This window comes from Macrosteles quadrilineatus, unplaced genomic scaffold (genome assembly GCF_028750875.1).
Source record: "Macrosteles quadrilineatus isolate MER2022 unplaced genomic scaffold, UCM_ALF_1.0 Scaffold_9__3_contigs__length_116548681, whole genome shotgun sequence".
Classification (NCBI taxonomy): Eukaryota; Metazoa; Arthropoda; class Insecta; order Hemiptera; family Cicadellidae; genus Macrosteles; species Macrosteles quadrilineatus.
Window position 1 is genome coordinate 83487557 of NW_026542602.1, and position 21368 is coordinate 83508924.

Below are 21368 nucleotides of genomic sequence, written 5' to 3' on the forward strand. Positions count from 1 at the left end.
ACAATGACAAGGATTTCACCATCCAACTGCGATGTTTTGACAATGGCCGATACAAGCCGAAACATGTAAACGGACTTCAATTTAAAATGAGCTGTTTGTCGGATTTATAAGGTATGTAACCTATTTATTATATGTCATCACTTAATTTCTTTTATCACATTTAATAAAAGCATGTATGAATTCCGTACTTTTTATGAAGTGTCGGATTCATTGATTCACTTCATATCTACAAACCAAATAAATTGACGCACAATCGAGTTTAATGTAACAATGTAAGTTACAATTTAGTTTCTAAATGTTTCTCCGTTGTTCCGGCTGGTAAGTATGCTCCTATTTCAACAACCTTCAGGTATCGGTGTAAAATATGAGCAAATAAGTATGAATATAAATAATGATAAGGGGGTTATAAATGCGAAGTGATAAAAGGCCTAGTTGCTGTCACAGCCATTACGTCCGTAGATTTTATCGACACAACACAAAATGAAGGCAGTAGCGGCTCTTTTCGGTGAGTTTCCTTCAAGGATCAAACAAGATAAAGATAATTACTTTTAATTACTAGGTCAAAGATTCACTCGTAATTCACAACAAAGTATAACAAATTGCAAGAAATTAAAATCATTGTAATTACGTTACAACTTAACCATCTGTTAATACTATCACCGAGGCACTGTACTTCAATATTTTTTATTGATTATTTACCTAATACTGTTTAATAAACAGATTTTTAAAATAGTGACTTGAATCACATTTACTTAGTTTTGGAATTGCATTGGTTTGTGTTAGTTTTTTATCCATTGAATAAATAAATGTAACGTCATATAAACACATACTATAACATATTTACCATATTATACATATATATTATATATTATATATATTATATATATTATATTATATATTATATTTAACATATTTTTATTTTTTGGCTTTAACATATTTACCTGAAACTATTTTAGCTTAATCGATATAATAATTAATTAGATATTTGGTGAAATATTTCTTGAAAAAAGTTACATTTATCAATTCTAAGTCAAAGGCCTTTTCCTGACTTAGTTATAAATTAAAAAAGAATTCAAGCAATTTATTTAGGTCTTTGTGTTATTACTGTATTAAGCTTTATAATTTTTATTTCCAAACAAAAGATATAACGTTATTTCTTTTAAAGTTTAAACGTTACTTCACATATAATCATTAAACTAATTTTAAGAAATATTCGTAAATAGATTTATTTTTTTGAAAAATTTTAAAGTATCTTAATTTTAATATTTTTATGGATCTAATAATAATACTGGGTATAATTGTTGCACGTTCTGTGTGAGAGCTAAAAATACATAAAAATATTTCAAGGCTGCATACAATGTTACATGAAAATAAATACAATCTTAAGGTGAAGAGTTTTGTTCAAATTTCAGAGATTTTCATATTGCCACAGAATGTAAGTTGCCAAGCGTTTCACTTTATTTTTATTTTTATTGCAAAGTATATATTATATCACATAAAACCTGTTTGTATAGCTTTGATATACGATCTTCCCATTAGTTTGATATGTTACCTGGGAAAACATTTCCAAAGGGCAACTCTTTGACGGAATGATATATATCTTTAATATCTGGATCTTCAAAGAGTCAAATCCAGAGTATGTAGTTAGCTTAAATTCTTATATATGTTACACCTAATCATCACTAGAATATGAATGATTTCATTTGTCTATAAATAACAATCTATACGATATCAAAGAGAGAGCAAACCATGTCAGCCTGTCATTTTCATGAATACATTATTTTGCGACAGTAGAGTTAAACAAATCTTTTGTGAAAATATCACTTTGATTTTTACAGTACAAATTAAATGATTTTGTGAGAAAGTCTATACAAAAGTGGATAAATAAACGAGTGACATATTTAATCTTTTTAACTGCACCTTTAAGGAACGTTATTATGTCCTTGTGAATTTGATTTAAAAAGGGGAAACCAGAAACCCTGGATGTTTATCTGGAGGCAGAGTGAAGTGTGAATGTATTTTCGGGAAATTGTTTACCAAAATCTAAAATAGCGTTTACTTTAATGAGATTTTAGTTAACATTAAACGTGTGCATGTTTTCAATATGTTACTTTATAGTTAGTTTTACTTCCAAACAACTAAAAGACTTTTAATGGAATGCATTATGATACTACTAAACTTCATTTAAGTATGTCGTGGATTATTCTTATTTTCAATCATTTATCTTACCATTTCCCACTATAGTCTTTGAAGTACTGTAAAGCCTATTCGATTATTGATATTAGGATGTAATTATTCCTCTAAAAATAAAACTATCCTACGAAAACTCTAGAGGTGTCTAAAGAAAGGGCTTGGTCTGTAGATGAGCCATCAAAAGAGAAACGTGGTAAATTCCCTTGGGGCTCTGCCCCAGAGGCCTTTAAAGTTCCCTCAGCAGATTTGTTTACATCACGACCATATGCATACATTTACACTACTTTTTAATGAAACAGCTGTTAATATTTAAATAGTGATTTACTCAATTTGTCAAAATGAAGTATTTGAAATGGTTTTTGCTGATTTTAAAATCGATTTTCTTCTGAATCGTGCTATGTTTTGCAAAATAATGTTCTTTCACCAAATCAGTGGAAAATCCTAATATCACAGTAACTCTTAAAACTATTTCTTATGAAGTTAACTTATATCTATTTTATGGGTTGGTTTCTGTCTTTTTTACCACTTCTTGGAGATTGCACGTAGACGATATTCTTTGGCGTATTGCATCTGTAGTAGACGATACTTGGTTGGTGTCATTTTTTAAATTACAATGGAAAAAACGAGAAATTATGAACAATTTGATATACTAAAAATAAAACTGAATTAACACTGTGCTACATTTCTTGAGCAATAATTGAAAGAGCCGATTTGCAAACAATGGAAACAGGAAAGTCATAGAACACAACCAAGTACAGTAGAAGAAATAGAAATATTGTTGTTTTTTTTTTTTTCATTTAATCGTTATTATAGACAACCTAATGCGGCTATGAGTGGGAAGCCTTTTTAGAAAACACAAAAAAACAAGGTCAGCTTTTGAAAAAAGATAAGATATTTACAAAAAGTTTTAATTATATCTAACTGTTGTGTACATCTTCAGTATTTCCATAATCTTTGAGTTGACTCTTATAAAGTCATCGGAAATTATTTTTAAAAAAACGCCTGTAATGCTTCGCAATTGCTCGAATTCGAGCAACAGGTACACTAGTATACTTTAAACTTAAATAAACATCAAGATTTTAATACAACAATCACTCAAATAAATCATAATCCTGACATGTATAATTATTGTAATCCTATAATAACATCATATTTATTTTAAAATGTAAAACAATTTTATAAATTATTAAACTCATTTTTGAAGTGTTGAATCTCGAAACTTGCTGATTGATATATTTTCGAAATTGTAGGCCTATATTTGAATTAGGTGGTTTTGATATTTGATATTCAGTTTTGGCACATCACTTTATCATACGCAATAGTATTGATGTTGTGATTTCTAGTTCAATATTGAAATATTTCAGGTGTACACCAGTGAAAGAACCATAGTACTAAAAGTCTCTTGCAGGATAATATTATTACATCATAATCACATGTACATTTCATATACTATTTAATATATAGCATACTTGCTTACATTGTATATACTTGTGTTGTAGGTCTGGCTTGCGCCGTCCTCATCTCCTACTCGGACGCCATCCCCGCCCCTAGCTGCTGTGGGCTCGGCTCTCCCGTCAGTATATCTATAGGTTTATTTTATATATTTTAAGATTTGTAGATTTTTATAGACCAATATGTTTATATATCATGTTAACTGGTTTCACTTTCATTATTCAGTACAACATATGAAGTATCCCGACGTTGTATCAGCTATACATATTGGTAAATCTTAAAGTAAAAAAATAAAATGTGTCAAACATTTAATTTTAAAATATTTTTCATCGAAAATTATGGTTGATTATAGCAAAATTAAATCAGAATTCTGGAGTAAATACATAAATAGAATACACAAATAATACATAAATGGGTACAAATTAAAGTGTTTAATTGGTACACTCTGAAACAAATATATTGAGAAACACATGTCCACATTTTTGTAGACAACTCGTACTAAGGTTAAAGTAAAATATACACTATTAGTATGCTATTTGTGAATAGGAAGTTCCTCAAATAACAATTATCATTGTATAAAATGTCGTCAACACGTTTTATTTACTGACACAACTCTGCTCCAAATAAAAAGATCATAAATTACCTACGCCTAATCCCTTGGCTATTTTGCTTGTTAATTCAAAACTACCATGTATCGATAGTAAAGAGACTATTACACTGTTATCAGTTGGCCTCATCTTTGTCGAGCTCAGCTTCTTCAGTATTTACATAAAGATATTAAGAATTGAAAAACATGTGTCAATTAGTATGATGTTGTTCAATGAAACTATCTCTTATAGATGGAAACTTGAAATTGATAGAGTTACGAGTTTATATTTAATTGTTTTGTATGTGTCCAATGTTTTTAAGTCTTCGTAAAAAGCGTATTTAAGGAAAGGATTGTTCTTTTATTCAAATTATTATTCAAACAAACGCCACGGAGAGCAAGTGTTATGAGCTAGGTGTTTATTTTTAGTGTGTTAATAATTTTCTTTGCTGACCACTCAACTTGCTTAAGTGGTCAGTTAGTTTTTCCAACGACAAGATTGTTTTTTACCATGTTAATCTTTAATGGTAATAAATCCTTTCATTCGTTAATACTGTTGGTAAATATTATTTAACATAATATTTTTTCCTCAGTGCGGAACCTACTACAGTGGTGAGTGCTGCGGTGGACTCGCCTGTGGCCCAGCCTCCACATGTATAGCAGGTAAATCACTATTTATAGATTGATTACAATTCAAAGAAAATTTAGACTAAACAAACACATTACACTAACAAACACACAACAAATACACTAAACAAAATTTTATGTGTATGATTAAACACATTTTGGGGCATTTTACAAAATGGATGTGTACGAATTTCAGCATTCCTTAAAATTCCTCTCAATCATATATGGTTTCAGTTTCGTCATTATGTAGGGTACTGACTTAAAATTAATTTATTTCGATTTTTTACGTTTTCGTTTTTTCATAATAGTTTGATCGTTTCTGTCATTTCAGTCTTTGCACCTTTGTTTCCTTTATTAGCAAAACTACTTCAATGTTTTTGTGGTCAACTTAATCCTTACGTATATGAATTATCCCCTTTTCCTTGGCGTGCATGACAATATTGTAAGTGCTACTACTTTTCCATTTAAACTGTAGTTAAATATTCAATTGGCATACTATTTTACATATTCCCCCAACCCATTACTTTCTTCTGATCTTTACCTAATGAATTAAAGGATAAAAATATTTTATGTTCAATTATATTTTAACTCTTAAAAGTGTTTCCATTTCCCTATTTATTCAATTGGAGTTTTGATAGGTATTTACATATTTCATCCTGAATTGAAAGTTAATTTCAAAACAAAATTACACAAACGCCTATCTTAAAAATAAAAGCAACTGGCAAAAATAATTCATTGTTAAATGTGATCTGCATGCTTTCTGAGAACTATTTCTTATCTATACTATTTACACGTATAATACTTTTTTGTCATTTTACTCACACTATTACACAATATTAGGAACATGATCGTTTTCTAGCTCAGTATCCATTTCCCCATTACGGGTATGGAGCAGGTGGGGCCGAATATTTACCTTACTACGGTTACTAGTTTGAACAAGACGTTATGACGAGACACAAATCCGTATCTATCTGAGCATAAAAACATGGTTTGTAATACACTTTAAAACATTGTTCTTTGTGGAATTATTAACTGACCAACATTTGTAACAAAAATATAATCCAAGAAATTATTTTTAGTGTTACTCAAATTTTTATTTTCTATTTAATGTTCTACAATTTATATAAATAGAATGAAATAACTTGTTTGTTTATACTTACATACTACCACTTCATAATGGGTCAATGTTCATTAAATGGCAATACAGTAATAGGCTGTTACAGTAACTTATAATAAATGCTTAGCATATTAAGAGCTACTTGAACTAAGAATTTTAAATATTGTTAGTGGAACAGATTTTATTAGTTTTAAACATGTATCATCTATATGTCGATTTTTAAAACCATTTTGGTGTTTCATCACGTGTATTAACAAAAATTGTATGGATTATTTTATTAGCCAAAACATCGGATGTGGAACAAACATAAATTGGTACAGAGTGTGCGCAAAAAACCACTTTTTATAGGTCTGCGTAAAAAATTACTGTAATATTATAGAAAATTAGTCGAGTGTATGGATTTACTATAACAATAACAAAATGCAAAAAGAAACTTTCAAGTGGAAACTTTAAAAATATATATATTTAAGGTAAATTGCATTAGATTGGTAACCTCTCATTATACAACGGTTTATTCTTAACACTAAGTTTTCCCTTTACTTTTAATTTGTTCAAAAAAGGCGAGTCATGTCAAATATTACACTGTAATTCTAATACACAATTTAAACTTTAGCAACATGAATTAACTCGAAAATATGTATATTTTATTTTCCAGTTTTCTAAATGATTATGATACAATTTTGACTATAACATTTCTTTGTTTAGCGACCCTCCCCTTCCCCTATTACGGATACCAATATCCATACTACGGGTTTTGATCGAACTACTTTGCTGGCGAACCAGGGACAGCAAACGTTTAACTGTGGAGTTCTATTAAACTTTTGGATTCAATAAAAACATTCTACACACAACAAGAGTTTTTATTATAACACGAACAAATTCTAAAAGACAAAGCACACCACCCTAATTCCGTGCTTATAAATCTTTGTGGGCAATTTGATTTATTATTAACGTAATTATAACGTAAAACTCTGTGTATGTACCTATTTAATATTGATTAACAAATTAGAAAAAACACTTTTACTTAAATAGCATACATATGGTCTATGTGAAATTATTATTTTTTCAATATCAAAAAACACCTATCTGGATCTTTCATTTACCCTGGATGATTTTAAACAGTAAGGGACTCTAACTTTGTATGCAAGGTCTGTTTGTTTGGTAGCCCTGTAACGTACAACACAATCAGAAACATGGATTTTAATTAACTCCTTTCCTTCCAGGATCGTATCCAATGTACAACTCAGGGCTTTACCCATACTATGGCTACTAAAGTAAAAAAATAGTAAAGTAATATTTTGATCCTATTTGGTTGATAGTTACTGCTTGATAAGAATAACATTTTTTTTACTTTGGACAAACGAGTAGTAAAGTAAGTAATTTTTAAATTTTAGTTTTTTTTTAGTTTTTCTGTGTTTGTATTTTGTATTATTAGTGATCCAGATATTTTAATTACCTAAATATTTCTATTATAGCTTAAAGTACTTTAATTTTTTCCAATTTTATGATCTAATAATTATGTATTAATAACTTTACATGGTGGACTAACCGCCATCTGAAAAAGCTTTGAGAATTAAAATTCACCACTATGTTAATAGTATGTCTCAGACCATTGCGGAAGTTCAAAAAATTACATTTCCAAATAACATCTTCTTATCTACCCTATCTTCTGCTTAATCACAACACTTTTACTACAATTTCACTAAATATTTCCGTGCTATATGACAAGAAACGTTGCCCAGGCACAACAGTTATAGATGTAAGTTTTGTCTATGCACTGTCCTCTTAGAACATATATTTTCCCCAACTTTAAAAACAAACAATTATTGGTGCTTCTCGTAAAGAGTTTTTCCAATTCTTAATTAACCCACTTTCTCGCTTTAATGTATAAAAACAAGTTATCTGAAACGATTAAGGTTCAGAAAGTATGTTGAATCTCCACTTGGGCTTTGCTCATACACAAAACAAAACTTGTATACTCGAATTTTTTTCTCAAACTCTCAATTGTTTTATAGGGACCTCTTTGGTTACACTCATACTGATGTGTAAAGTGATAGATACAAATATTACCTAGTTCCACAGAAAATACTTAATGCCTTTTACAGGAATCAATTCAAATCAATTCAATCAAAGTAACATACATTCTCTTGTAGCTTCCGTTATTCTTCGTTTGAAACAGCAGATATTCATTGGTAATTGGCGGGGTTTGAGCCTGAAACCTTGGAGACCGAAGTCTAATGCTGTATCACTAATTGCACTATACAAATAAATGTTGGACCAATGCGAGCAAATGTAACCAAGAGAGCCTCTTGGTTACATTTGCTCGCATTGGTCCAACATTTATTTGTATAGTGCAATTAGTGATACAGCATGGGACTTCGGTCTCCAAGGTTTCAGGCTCAAACCCCGCCAATTACCAATGAATATGCAAGTGATAACCGGCCTAAAGTCATGTGTAAAACAGTTCCACGCTCGAGCCTACGTCCTTGGAAGTCAAGATCAGATATAAAATAAAATGTTATTTATAGTTTTGAGCCACGTTACCAAACCTAACTTCTTGTTCCAGCTGAGTACCCCTTCCCCGCCTACGGACCGTACGGATACCCCTACTACGGATACTACGGTGGCTACGGATACTCTGGCCCCGCTTGCATTGGTTGCGGCTGTGGCTGCAATGAGTGCTACGGATGCTAATTCACAAGCTCCACTACTCACTTCACTAGATAGTTATTTAATTTCATATTTTATTAAATCAAGTCTCTCGTTCGTATTCAGTAGTTTGATTATTCCTGTAATTCTTAAAACTTTAGTAAAATGAATTAAGGTGTTTAGATGGTAAGCACCATTGTCAAATAGAGCAAAAGGTTCAACATAAGTCATATACTGGTTTTAGAATAATGGTAAGTTGGTCAGGTTATGCTTTGTAGAACTTTTTTAATTATTACACAATTCAAAACTTTTTACCATGCAGTGGAAATGAAAAGTAAGTTTCTTTTCCTAAGGACTACTTTCATTGTTTATAACAAATAATAAATCATGTTAATAATACTTATATATTTTTAAACAATACATGTATACGGGGTATGCGAGTGGCGACACGAGCATTGAGCCAGCTAATATGAAAATCTTACAAAATTTACGAATAACATTTTTATATACTTAATTCACCTTCGTCTCCCTTATTTACTTACCTTTTTTATTTATTTTTATATTTTCAATTCCTTTTTCTATTGTTCTTACAAAAAATCTTTCAATACACACATCAGCTGTTACAAACTTCAATAATATGTTTGTGTCTTATCAATAGTGTTTCGAAATAATAAAAAAGAATATCTATAAAACTTTTTAAAACTGTAAATTATTAATTTATCACGTATAAGTAATAATACCAATTAATATTTTCTTTTACCAGGAATAGTAAGGAAAGCTCCCATCTTTGAATCTGTAATACATATAACTTAATTTTTTAATACCTGGGGACTGAGCCATGGCTCGGTGTAGTTTATTTTCATGTTAAAAGCAATATAAAGGAAACTCATATCTTATTTACAACTAATTTTAGCTTTTATTATTTGAGATTCAGTAGAATTTCAATAATTTTAATAATTTTATTATGATGGGAATTTTAACCTGGCGACACATTAATTTATTTTACAGTTTCTGGTAAAAATCACTCGTTTATAATAGCATTAATAACCTAATATTGCATGAAAATTATTCTGACAGTTTGTTTGGATTAAAACAACCGATTTAAAAATCTTTGTTTGGATTCTAATTTATATCAAATAAATGTAATATTATTGCATATATTTTCTCTGTTTTAACCAAAGTTTGCTTAAAATTGCCTCAGTACTTCGGGGATTCGTTTTTCTAGATGATAAGCCAATGAAAATAATCAGTATTAGATCGGAACTATTTTCGCCTATATCGAGTTATCTTCAGCGTAATCTATGCTCAATAGTAACAACTGATGTTTTCCCTTTGTACTGTATTGTGTAATTAGCTAGGCTGTGGATGGCTTGTTATAAACACGTGTTACAAATCTTTTGTCTCCTTTTTCCTTGATATTTTGTTCAACCAACATGGTTACTTGGCAATTAATAAGGTCGATGTTAAAAATGTTTTTACGTAATAAGATTTTGGTGACAGTTTTAACAACGGTAAACACGTTTTTAGGCCAGAAATAAATTATCTATAACATTCTAAGGAAATCGACCAAGCTGTTTACGAGATCTATAGCAAACATGCATACAAGCAAACAATGCTCATATAATAGTTTAGGATATGAAATATGAAATTGAGCTTTTAATTAGATGAAATTGACATTTTATAACAAGATTAGAGTGAGTCATTACATATTTGAGACCATATGTTTAAAAGATATTTATTGAACAATTTTAAAAGGTTGGAAATAATTAATTAATGGCCCACTTTAAGTCGTGTTTTGGACGTTACTTTTCGCTATACTACAAAGACTAATGATTTTTTAGTTAAAAATTAGACTGGAATACTTGTTTTTTGTTAGGCACATTTAAAAACTAATAGCATTTTCAGATTATTCCTTCTATTTTTTGAATTAACATTGATTGCAGAGTTTTGGTTCTTAAAATTGAAACAGTTGTTGAAACCATAACAAATGTTTGTTTGTTTATGTCGGAAAATCCAAGAGATAATGATTTTTTTTCTTAGTAAGTAATGTAATGATGAATTTTCGTTTATTTATGTCCATTGTTGTTAGTCCTGAAAAATCTATTGCTGTACATTTATTTTGAAAATATAAGAACTTTTTCATTTCATGTAAAATAAATGGAATAACTCGTATGTACAATTACTTTCAAATAGAAGAATTACGCAATACGAATAAACATCTCAATTCTGTGATTAATTAAACAAATATCAATGTTAGGATTTTAATAGACATCTGGTAAGACAATTAAGTAATCAAATCAATGTGTCAACATATTACAGATGGAATGAAGCAAATAAAGTGGTAGAGGACAGCATGCAAAGTGTAAAATCGTTCTGAATTCAAACTAGCCAATACAAAAGAGAAATATATAAACAATTGCATATATCTTTCTTCTTTTATAAAATTTTTTCACAAAACCGTTACGGTATAAGCCTACTAACTACATTTCCTGGACTTTTTAAAGCAGGCCATTAAAGACTAAACAATATGTGTATTAAAACTAGTAAATGTAAGTTTTTATTAGCCCATGAACAGAATAATTTGTTTTTCACTATTACAAACTCAAATGTTTAACCCCATAACAGAACAAGAAGATTGGAGGACCAAATATCATTTTGAATTAAGAATCCCCCCCCCCCAAAAAAAAACCAAATAAAACTGCAGAGGGAAAAGGTAAATTGCCTGTGCGTGTGCGTATCCTTTGATGAAAATCACTAATTAAAGAAGTTTCAAGAACAGCTTCAAAGGACCAATGATTGGAGAGCAAGAAATCAAAGTAGTTAACCTTTTTAAAGCTTTGCGATTTTTCCTGGGCTGGAATAAAAAGTGGGCAAATTAAAGTCATACATAATTACATTACATAGTACATAATAAAAGATGCATCACTTATTAAACTTCTGTTTTCTGATATTCATTTCATGAGTGTTTTGATATTTAAACATTTTCTTAATACTGTTCCTCCCAGCCATACACTCCCTTAAAACGTACACTCCTTATGGTTTAGCACCACCCAGAAGCGAGTGTGTTAAAACCCCTGCGACAGCAAACCTACAAGCTATGGATTTTTAAAATTAATTTTTAATGTTTTTTTTATATTTAAACAGATTTTTGTTTAAGGACAATTTAAACTTTTAACTTTCTCTCAATTTGTTGATTATTGGCCTATTTTGAGCAGTACCATTTGGAGCTTCATTTTTTAAATACACAGTATCAGCAATCTGACCCATATTTTATCCCATTAGCTTATCAACAATCTTATTATGCACAAGTGGTGGGGGTAAATCTGTATTTTATGGGGGAAAACACAAAGATTCCATTCACTTTTGCACTGTAACTTTTACAACGTTGGGATTGTACCATTGTTTGGATTCAAAAAGACCAAAAATGCCAAATTTTAAGCCGTTTTTGTTAAAATCAGATTTTTCTGTTATTTTATGGGTCTTAATGAGTTCACCATGTAAAATCCAAATTTCAAAAAGAAAATAATTATAAAAAAACTCCTAAAGATAATATGGATTAGGCCCACCATCGATCACTATTATCTCTATTATTACAGGGCCCACATAACCCACATTTTATCGAAATTGGCCACAGATGTAGTCTGTAACTCAAATACAAATTCACAGACATCAATTCATATACCTTTTTTTGGGTTCAGGGGGACCCAAATTGGATATTTCCACCCAAAACTAAAATTCAAAAATTTTGACAAAAAAATACTTTCTCCACATACTATGTAGATTGGGGGGGGGATAAGAAAAAATCGTATACTACAATAAATTAATCACTTAATAACAATATTTGATTATTTTTAGATTTGTCCATGAACAAGCAATCTGCCATAACTAGCTTTAAATTTGAATGGCATTTTTTTAGGCGAGGTTTATTATTATCCTCAGGGAATGCCCTGAGGAAGCGGGTCGTTATTTTGGTCCCACAAAACGTCGGAAACGATTTTTATGTGCGTGTATGTGTATTCGTAAGCTAAAAGCTTTTAAATTCGTAAGTATAAAATTGGAGACAACGTCCTGGATTCATCCTTTTTAAATCACGTTAAGCAATAGGCATTGAAGAAATTACATTGATTATGTTATACCTTATACACATATTTATATTTTATCCTGGGTGCCCAAAAAATAGAAAAACCACACAGTAGGCCTGGACCTAGATCACACAATGGAGATTATAGTCATATCAATTCCCGTATAGAATCAATAGGCATCAATAACCAAATAGGGAGGGGGTCAATTCCTATTGTTTTGTTAATCTTGTAATTCACTCATTTAATTCCGGTTTGTGTAATGTCGCAAGATGAAATTGTCTGCATTTGTTGGTCCTGAGACACGTCTTTCAGTTTAATTTACTATACAGACAATAATATAAAGTGGCCTTTTCTTTGTGTTTTCCTAGTTACAAAATTTGAATTAAATTATTATTTTCTTTTTTGGGCGGTTATAAACTACTAGCTCATGAACGCAGGCAACAAAAATGTTAATTATTAGCGATATATTATTTGTCTGCTTAACTTGTGCAAAAGGTCAACATCTGTCTTGTATGTTGTTTAATGCTGTGTAAACAAAGGCAAAAGTTTTCTATCCTATGAGTTTGATAACATTTTCTTTTGCTATTGACCAAACACTGGCCAAAGGTGTCTTAGAGACTTTCATGGGAAAGTGTTTGTTTTTAATATAGCTCTCGAACCAGGAGAAACGTTTAAAACAAACATAGAATCTTATCATATCATAAACCATCCCAGACTGGTGTAGGTGATAAAACAATAAAATAGTTTGACAGTTTTCTTCTGAACTTAGAAAGGAGTGCAAGATGAGGACCTTTGTTGCTTTATTCGGTATGTTATTTTTTGTATTTACCATTTAAAATATTTCCTTGACAATTAAAATCAAGATGAAATGTATTCAACATGTATATGTAAATAAACTTGTATAATATTCTAACATTATATTAAAATGTTTAAAGTTTTTATGTGGTTGATTACTTGCTATTTAGATAAAGTAATATATTTTGGTATAGTTAGAAATAGATAAATACAGAATTATTTAGTACGCTATAGTTAAGTTTTATTGTGAATTTGATTGCTTATAAATATCACCCAAATAATCGTAAATACCTCTAAAGAAGGATAAAAACTTTAAATTACTTAAATCAAACTTAAGTCTAAAATATAATTACAGCAACTAGCTGTTACCCACGGGCTCCACCCCGTTTACTACATAATTATTAATAAAACTATTGATTGGTTAAGTTAAGCTGAAATAAACAAAGCAGAATACAGTAATGGTAATACAAACAAATAATAACAGCTGAGGTATTTTTAACATTAGGTAAATGGAAAGTTCCCTTTGGAAAGCAATTACGACCTTATAGGGCAATTTATGAAATTGCCCAATTTGTATGAATTTTGCGCAAGGTTTCTCATCATGACGAACATTTTAAGTATATGGTTTATAGGGGTGTGACTTGTAGTTTTCTCAAAAGTTCATGGGTACTTTTGGCTTTATATATAGATGTCTTGGAATTAATTTTCTACAAAATACAACATTTATGAATATTTATAGCCTAAATATATAAAATCCTAAATGCATAACGAACTTCAGTATATTTGTAAACGTTTAGGACGTATGAGTTCAGTATACATAGTTATTTCAAGAGCTTAAAAATGTATTCTCAAAAAGTATTTTCTAAACGTTTGTCGAACTGTAAATTATTTTATGAAATATGTAATAACATTACATTTAAAAATCATACAAATCTATACTATTTAAATCCTTGAAATACACATTAGGTATATTTTACTTATCTACTTCTTACTATTAAGAAAAATATTTCTCGTGTAAAATAAACCATGACAATGATAGAGATTGAAATTACACATTCATACAACCATGTTGATGATTCTAACTAGTTAATTTACCTGCCTAATTTTTCTGCAGTAACATCAAACGTTCTTTATAGTTAGCACTGAACAATACAAAGGTTTTATAAAACTAATTTGAAACATCAAACGAACATACAATGTTTTGAATATTTTGTTAAGCTCTGTGCCGAAAAATAAATTTCTGAACTGTGGTCTAAGTGAATTTTAGACGTAAAAGTAAATGTAACTAAAATTTTATAATTGTGTATTCGAAGCTGCGGAATCACATAAGACTTTTATTATTTTGAGGAACCATGTAGTCAACTGGGGGGAGTTCTTCAATTTGTAAAGTATGACATAAGTCAATTCAAATGCTACAACATTTTGTCAGAATCTATCTATTTTCACTCTATAATTTTCAGCTAGCTTTGTTTTTCTTATTTTTTCCATTGGCAGGTTGTCATTAGATCTATATTTGTTTTATTGTCCTTATCTGGCTATAGCTTCGTGGAGCATACTATACAGTTGTTGCAAACTGTTAAAAATTACTATTTTTTTACATTGATTGGTCAAATAACTTCAAAACAGTAAGATTGACTTTAAAAAAATTCGATGACTTTCCATTTAAAAACCTAGTAAACGAATTTAAAGATTCTTCAGGATCCTAAACAGATTGACTAGGAACCATCATCTTAAAATATTATGATACTGGGACGTAGCCAGTTATTTACTGAAATGCCTGTTTATGAATCTATTGCAATAACTCAATTTTTAGATTATTAATTTATGCCTACCTTTAAGTTGATATCGAAAATCGAAAATTTTACGAAATATTTCTTATAACAGGTATTTGTCAAGTAATCTTCTTGGCAATCTGTTTATTTTGTAGACCTTTAATACTTACATTTTTAATGGCAACCGGTGGAGATTGCCATAGATTCGTTCTTTAACTGTTGCATTGAACAATATGATTACGTGGTTCAAAATTAATAATAGCCTCACTTTTCTACAAGTCTTTTAGTAATATTACGAATGTATTTTTAACAAAATTAACGTTATTTATCAAAGCTAAACTTATTCAAAAGTTAGTTAATTGCAGTTCTCCTTGAGTGGCCTTTAGCGGACTCTAGGGAGCGATGAACCTTTGATCACATCTTAGGAGAAAAATATATTAAAATTGTAAATTTCATCGAGTATTGTAGGGGATTTTATTAAACTTTTGAAATTCGCTATTTAAAATTCGTATTTTTTCCAACCCTAATTCTAGATTGTAATGAAACACAAACTCATCATGAAATATTTCAAGTAAAATATTCGCTAGAAAGCAATAGTTCAAAAAACATGATCTTAAGGTGAATGTGTAAGGGTGTTTGTAAATATTTTTGTCATATACTATTTAAAATTTCAACAACACTCTTAAGTAAGTTTCTTGCATTAGAAAGCTCAATTTCATTAAGAAAATATGAACATTAATTTAACTGCACCGTAAAACTCTGAATGGCTACGGTGGATACCCCTTTGTTAAAAATGTTTACAATTTTAATTGTTTAACTTAAGTCATTGCCTCGTTACCAATGCCGAAATTTGCAAGACCAAGTTTTTTATTATACCTTCTCAAACAACTCTTTCCTAATAAGATACACTTTACTAACGCACAGATGGCGCGCTTAACTTTGAAGTAAGTAAGGACACACTTTCCTTACACACAAAAACTATTTTTTGCATATGTGTATTTGATTTTGTGGTAAAAAAACGTCGAAACAACTATTGTGTTTAACCAGACTCCTAATTATTGTACGTTGTACCGCGAGCATACAAATTAAGTGCTCGCTGGTTATTTTGCCTAGTTTTGACAATAAACTTACCTGTCATATTATCTAATTCTTCACTTATTTTCTGCCAGGCGTTGTTCTTCTTCTTGGTACTATGATAAATGTTATCACTTACTTTGTAAAGAAAGGGATATGCTTGTAAAGAAGGGGGGTGCAGGGAGCTGCTTCAATCAAAAGTTCGTCTAAATTCATATCACACACGTAGCTAATCAGTGACTATACTAAGCTGGTGCACGAAAACTGGAGAAACATTGGATTCGTCGCCCATCGACGAAGCCTCAGAGAGCAATGACGTCGGACAAAACAAAAAAATCTTAAATCTAAAAATTAAAGTTTTTAAGAAGATAAACATAAATCTAAATACCGTACAGCATTAGTTTTCCAGTTTGGCAACAATCTCAGCAGCAGTTGTGTGTAGGAAATTCAAAGCCACGTTCACAGTGCAAGATGACACCTTATGTTGCAATACAGGGTGTCACAAAAAAGTGTGATGGGCTGTACAGGACCTAATTCTACATGCAAAAATAAGTCAAAAATGAAGAATAATTTTTTTTTGATTTCGGCTTAGTTTAGCCGTAATCCGCCATTTTGTTTTTTGGGGAAAATATTTATTATTTCAAAATCCCGTTGAGATATTTTTACGAAACTTGGCAAAATTGTTTACACTATAGTAACATTTATAAAAAAAATTATTATTTTAACTTTCCAAATTTCAAAATTGCGGCCGTTTGAATTTTTTAATGCCAAATTTCATGAAAACCGGTACCTAAACCAAAATTTTGTAAGACACAAAAGTTTTAGTATTTATTATGACAAATCCAACAAAACAAAAATGAATAAAATCGGTTCATAAAAAGAAGCTGTGTTTATTTTAGTAATTTAGACTGAAATTACTTAATACGTTACATAAACTATTACATTACATTTAATACATTTTAATATTAATAATTTCAGTCTAAATTACTAAAATAAACACAGCTTCTTTATTTATGAACCGATTTTATTCATTTTGTTTTGTTGGATTTGTCATAATAAATACTAAAACTTTTGTGTCTTACAAAATTTTGATTTAGGTACCGGTTGAAATGTGGCATTAAAAAATTCAAACGGCCGCCATTTTGAAATTTGGAAAGTTAAAATAATATTTTTTTTATAAATGTTACTATAGTGTAAACAATTTTGCCAAGTTTCGTAAAAATATCTCAACGGGATTTTGAAATAATAAATATTTTCCCCAAAAAACAAAATGGCGGATTACGGCTAAACTAAGCCGAAATCCAAAAAAATTATTCTTCATTTTTGACTTATTTTTGCATGTAGAATTAAGTCCTGTACAGCCCATCACACTTTTTTGTGACACCCTGTATATAACATATGTTATATATTAATTATTCATTTGCACACTCATAAGACATCTTCTACTATAGGCAGATCTAGGCTCTAAAATGTGGGGGGTTAAGCCAGGCTGCCAGGGGGTCTGGGGGTATGGAATACCCCTCAGTGTGGAGGGGGGCCGGGGGTTAACATATAAGCTAATAAGACGTATTTTAGGCTATTTGGAAATCAACATAAAAGGAATTACATGATTCAGTGAACACGGTGAACATACTTGAAGCACCTTGTATTCGCTAATTTACTAATTCCATGTAAGAATTTCACCCTTACACATTATGGAAAATACACACATTATGGAAAGCTGACATAAGGTAAAAGAAAGGAACAGACCTAGGATCCTAAATGAATTGCTAGTTTGTAGCATATAACTCAGATCTTCTCACAGACGAAGTCAAGAACTTGACTTTGTCTATTGAGAGCTCCAAAACCTTTTTGGCAAAAGGGCCACCTAACCCCCCCATTGGGGCTTTTATTTTTTTTTTATTGGGGGCTTTTTTGGGGGGTGGGGGGTTAAGGTTCAATAGAGCCCTAGGCAACCTCAAATGCAGCTCCCCCCTTTTTCCTAGTGCGGGCGATTGATGGACGTACAGTGCCCGCCAGGCGCCCCTCGACCACCAGCGCCCCTGGGCATATGCCCAGTCTGCCTGTTTATAAAAGCAGGCCTGTAAAGGCAATGGTAAGACGTTATTTTTCATCACATCAAAAGCTAAAATTTAGGGTGCACCCTAAATTTTAGCTTCTAGTTTATTTCTATTTAAAAATTCAAGACTAATTCCAGACTTTTTAAGACTAATGCCAAATTTTTCAAGACTGCATTTTTCAACAATTAGTGATGTGTTGATACCAATATGTAGCGATTCTCAATTCTTGATACCAATGCCAATTGTTCATAGTTTAACCAAGTTTTGAATTCCACACCAAACTCTGTCTTTATGTCATAAAGTATTAATATGTAAAGGGGTGTTTTTCAAGTAAAGAAACAAATGCAGCAATACAAAATTCTAGCTAGCCAATTTGGATTTTTTGCATAATGAAAATCTTCCATCATGGCCAAGTAGACATCATGATTAACTGCCTCGGACGTCATCGTCGCCGTTCGCGATCGCGGCAAAATTATGATCATTTTCAGCGGCCGTAAGAATCACCATTGACACCCGCAGCCAAAGAAACGTCATCGGCGTCGTCTGTGATGATCGCGGCAAAATCATAAAAATTCCCGACTTTCATATCAAAATAAAGACTAAATCCCGACTTTTCAAGACCAATTTGAAATTCAATACTAATTCCCGACTCTCCCGTTTTTCCCGACTACTAGACACCCTATAAAAATAATAAGTTTTGTTTTAAAAAATCAAACTTTGAGGTTCCTATTAATTTCTTAAAATTTTTTAACTTAACCAAAAATAATGTAAATCCTCATATCTAGAGGGCTAAGCCCCCCCCCAAGCCCTCTCCTTTGTTCTACTGTCCCTGTGTGTAGTAAAAACCAGTAGGCCTAGTTGTATACGTTCAATGTGATTGAAACTTAGTTGAGACTTTCAGTCTGACTACTAGTTTTTTATCAAAACTATTTTGATAATATAAAAAAATTCTAGTTTTAAAACAGAGATAAGAAAATTTTGAAAAAACATGCCTCAAAAATCACAAATAAAATCCTTGGTATCCTTCGTAGAAAAAATTTGTCCAACCCCCTTTCATAAGAATAGTTTGTTTGAAAGTCAATTATGATACAACGGGGTCAATTCTACAATGCGCTACCAGGACTTACCTGGAGACCCGTATAAATTTTTTTGTTATGAAAAACCTACTACTGCGTCAGGCATTTGTTTACATCTATACATTGTAAATATGCAAATTTAAACTATGATGAATGTGGAAAACTTTTGTAAACGTTATTTCTAAGTTTAGTAGCATTAGTATAAACAAGAGCGTATTTGTTGTTTCACAGTAAAATTTTTATTAGGTTTAGGTTTGCATACTACTACTACCATATGCATACATTTTAACATACATATATTTCTGATAAAAATATATTTGATTTGATTTGGAATTTCTTCATCCCTTATTTCAGGAGTTCTCCTCGCCTGCCAGGCGGCTTTGGCTGGTCCCACCGCCAACCCTGGCCCTAACTATGGAGGAGGCTGGGGAGGCTATGGAGGCTACGGATACGGAGGATATGGAGTTGCTGAAGTGATCGCCGAGCCTGTTATCCCCCTGGGCGGCGGAGTCGTGGATGTCCGCGGATACGTCGACAGCTACTTCCCCGGCAGCAGCTACGAGGGTTTCGGCACCTACGGACCCGCCTACGGTGGTCTCGGCTACCCTCTTGAGGTATACGGAATCGCACCCTACGGTTACGGTGGTGTCTACGGTGGAGGCTACGGTGGATGGTAGTTAATTGTTTTGTAAGTTATGTAAATAAATATTTTTTTAAACTAATTGACCGTATTCTTAATTTGTAAGCGTTTTATCAGTAGAATCCCTTTTCAAACTTATGTAGCAGGAGGGGCAAATGGTGAGTAAAAAGGTGATATCCTCTATGCCTTCGTACCCTAACATTTGTTTCTAAAGTGTGCGTCCAAAGGTCCAGGTGCTGTTGGTGAACTTTCTTCAAAATTATTTGGAACATGGGTGAAAATTTAACAGCGGATTACCTTTTGTTTATTTGTTAAATGATGGCAGATTGTAAACAAGAGACAAACAGATGAAAACGGAATACTTCAGGGGAAATCAGGGTACTCGTATTGATAACTCTCTAGACTTGGATTAATCAAGTATATCACTTTTAATGGTATAGATCTACAATCAAAATATTTTAGGTATTGAAAATCATAATTCATACAATAACTGTCTCAAATATTTTATTTATATAATGATTTAGGTTTTTAATTGTTTATTTTTCGTATACAATGTAGTTTATAAAAGGTTAAAGGGTACTACATTGTGCATCGAAAACTAATTTTGAACCCTCTTAAAATGCGCAATTGGCACACGGGGCCCCTCCTTTTCACTATTTTGCTATAACCATTGACTTGAGTGGGTTTGCTCTGTGGTCTATACCCATTATTTAAAAAATTTGAGTAGTTGACTATTTTATTTTCAAAAGGATGTTACTATGCTTGGCCTTGACACGGTTAAAGTAAGCTACAAAAGGAAAGCAAACACTTAAAGTTATATATTTAAAACTAATCTTAGCCATACACTGTCTATGAAATATCTATATGTTTTTTTACGGCAGTCATTCTGAATACAAATTACTTTATATTTGATTTTCCCTACTCTTTGACTGGGTTGACTAACTTTTAGTCGATGCTCGGAGTTGACGAGACTTATGTACACAAAAAATTATCTATTCTTTAAACTTCAGCAAAAACGGTTCTTTACAAAACATGAGTTGCAGTAACAATGTTGTTCTTTGTATTCCTGGGCAAAAAAAAAATCAGCTGCAATCAAAAGAATCAACTTATGTATTTATTTATTGCCAAAGGATGTACACCAATTTAACAGTTGAATTACATATTGTGAGTCGCTCATCGAGACTAAGTGGCCTAATATATGATAAAACCAAGAATAAATACTAACTAAACACAGCTAAAATAACA

General features: G+C 31.1%; 2 protein-coding genes across 2 annotated transcripts; both read left to right on the top strand.

Moving 5' to 3' along the window:
- The first annotated feature begins 398 nt into the window (after nucleotides 1-398).
- Nucleotides 399-8745, top strand: LOC129004293 (male-specific sperm protein Mst84Dc). Its single transcript, XM_054432820.1, has 4 exons — nucleotides 399-505; nucleotides 3693-3766; nucleotides 4825-4894; nucleotides 8542-8745. The coding sequence occupies exons 1-4, from the start codon at nucleotides 481-483 to the stop codon at nucleotides 8667-8669; spliced, it is 297 nt and encodes a 98-aa protein (XP_054288795.1). The 5' UTR covers nucleotides 399-480; the 3' UTR covers nucleotides 8670-8745.
- Nucleotides 8746-13404: 4659 nt separating this feature from the next.
- On the top strand, nucleotides 13405-20205 carry LOC129004219 (keratin-associated protein 19-2-like). Its single transcript, XM_054432705.1, has 2 exons — nucleotides 13405-13513; nucleotides 19838-20205. Exons 1-2 carry the CDS (start codon nucleotides 13489-13491, stop codon nucleotides 20158-20160), a joined length of 348 nt encoding a protein of 115 aa, XP_054288680.1. The 5' UTR covers nucleotides 13405-13488; the 3' UTR covers nucleotides 20161-20205.
- The last annotated feature ends 1163 nt before the right edge of the window (nucleotides 20206-21368 follow it).

Coding starts and splice junctions, on each gene's coding strand:
- LOC129004293 (XM_054432820.1), top strand. CDS start 481: ATGAAGGCAGTAGCGGCTCTTTTCG. Junction 506..3,692: donor GGCAGTAGCGGCTCTTTTCG/GTGAGTTTCCTT, acceptor CTTGTGTTGTAG/GTCTGGCTTGCGCCGTCCTC. Junction 4,895..8,541: donor AGCCTCCACATGTATAGCAG/GTAAATCACTAT, acceptor TTCTTGTTCCAG/CTGAGTACCCCTTCCCCGCC.
- LOC129004219 (XM_054432705.1), top strand. CDS start 13,489: ATGAGGACCTTTGTTGCTTTATTCG. Junction 13,514..19,837: donor GACCTTTGTTGCTTTATTCG/GTATGTTATTTT, acceptor CCCTTATTTCAG/GAGTTCTCCTCGCCTGCCAG.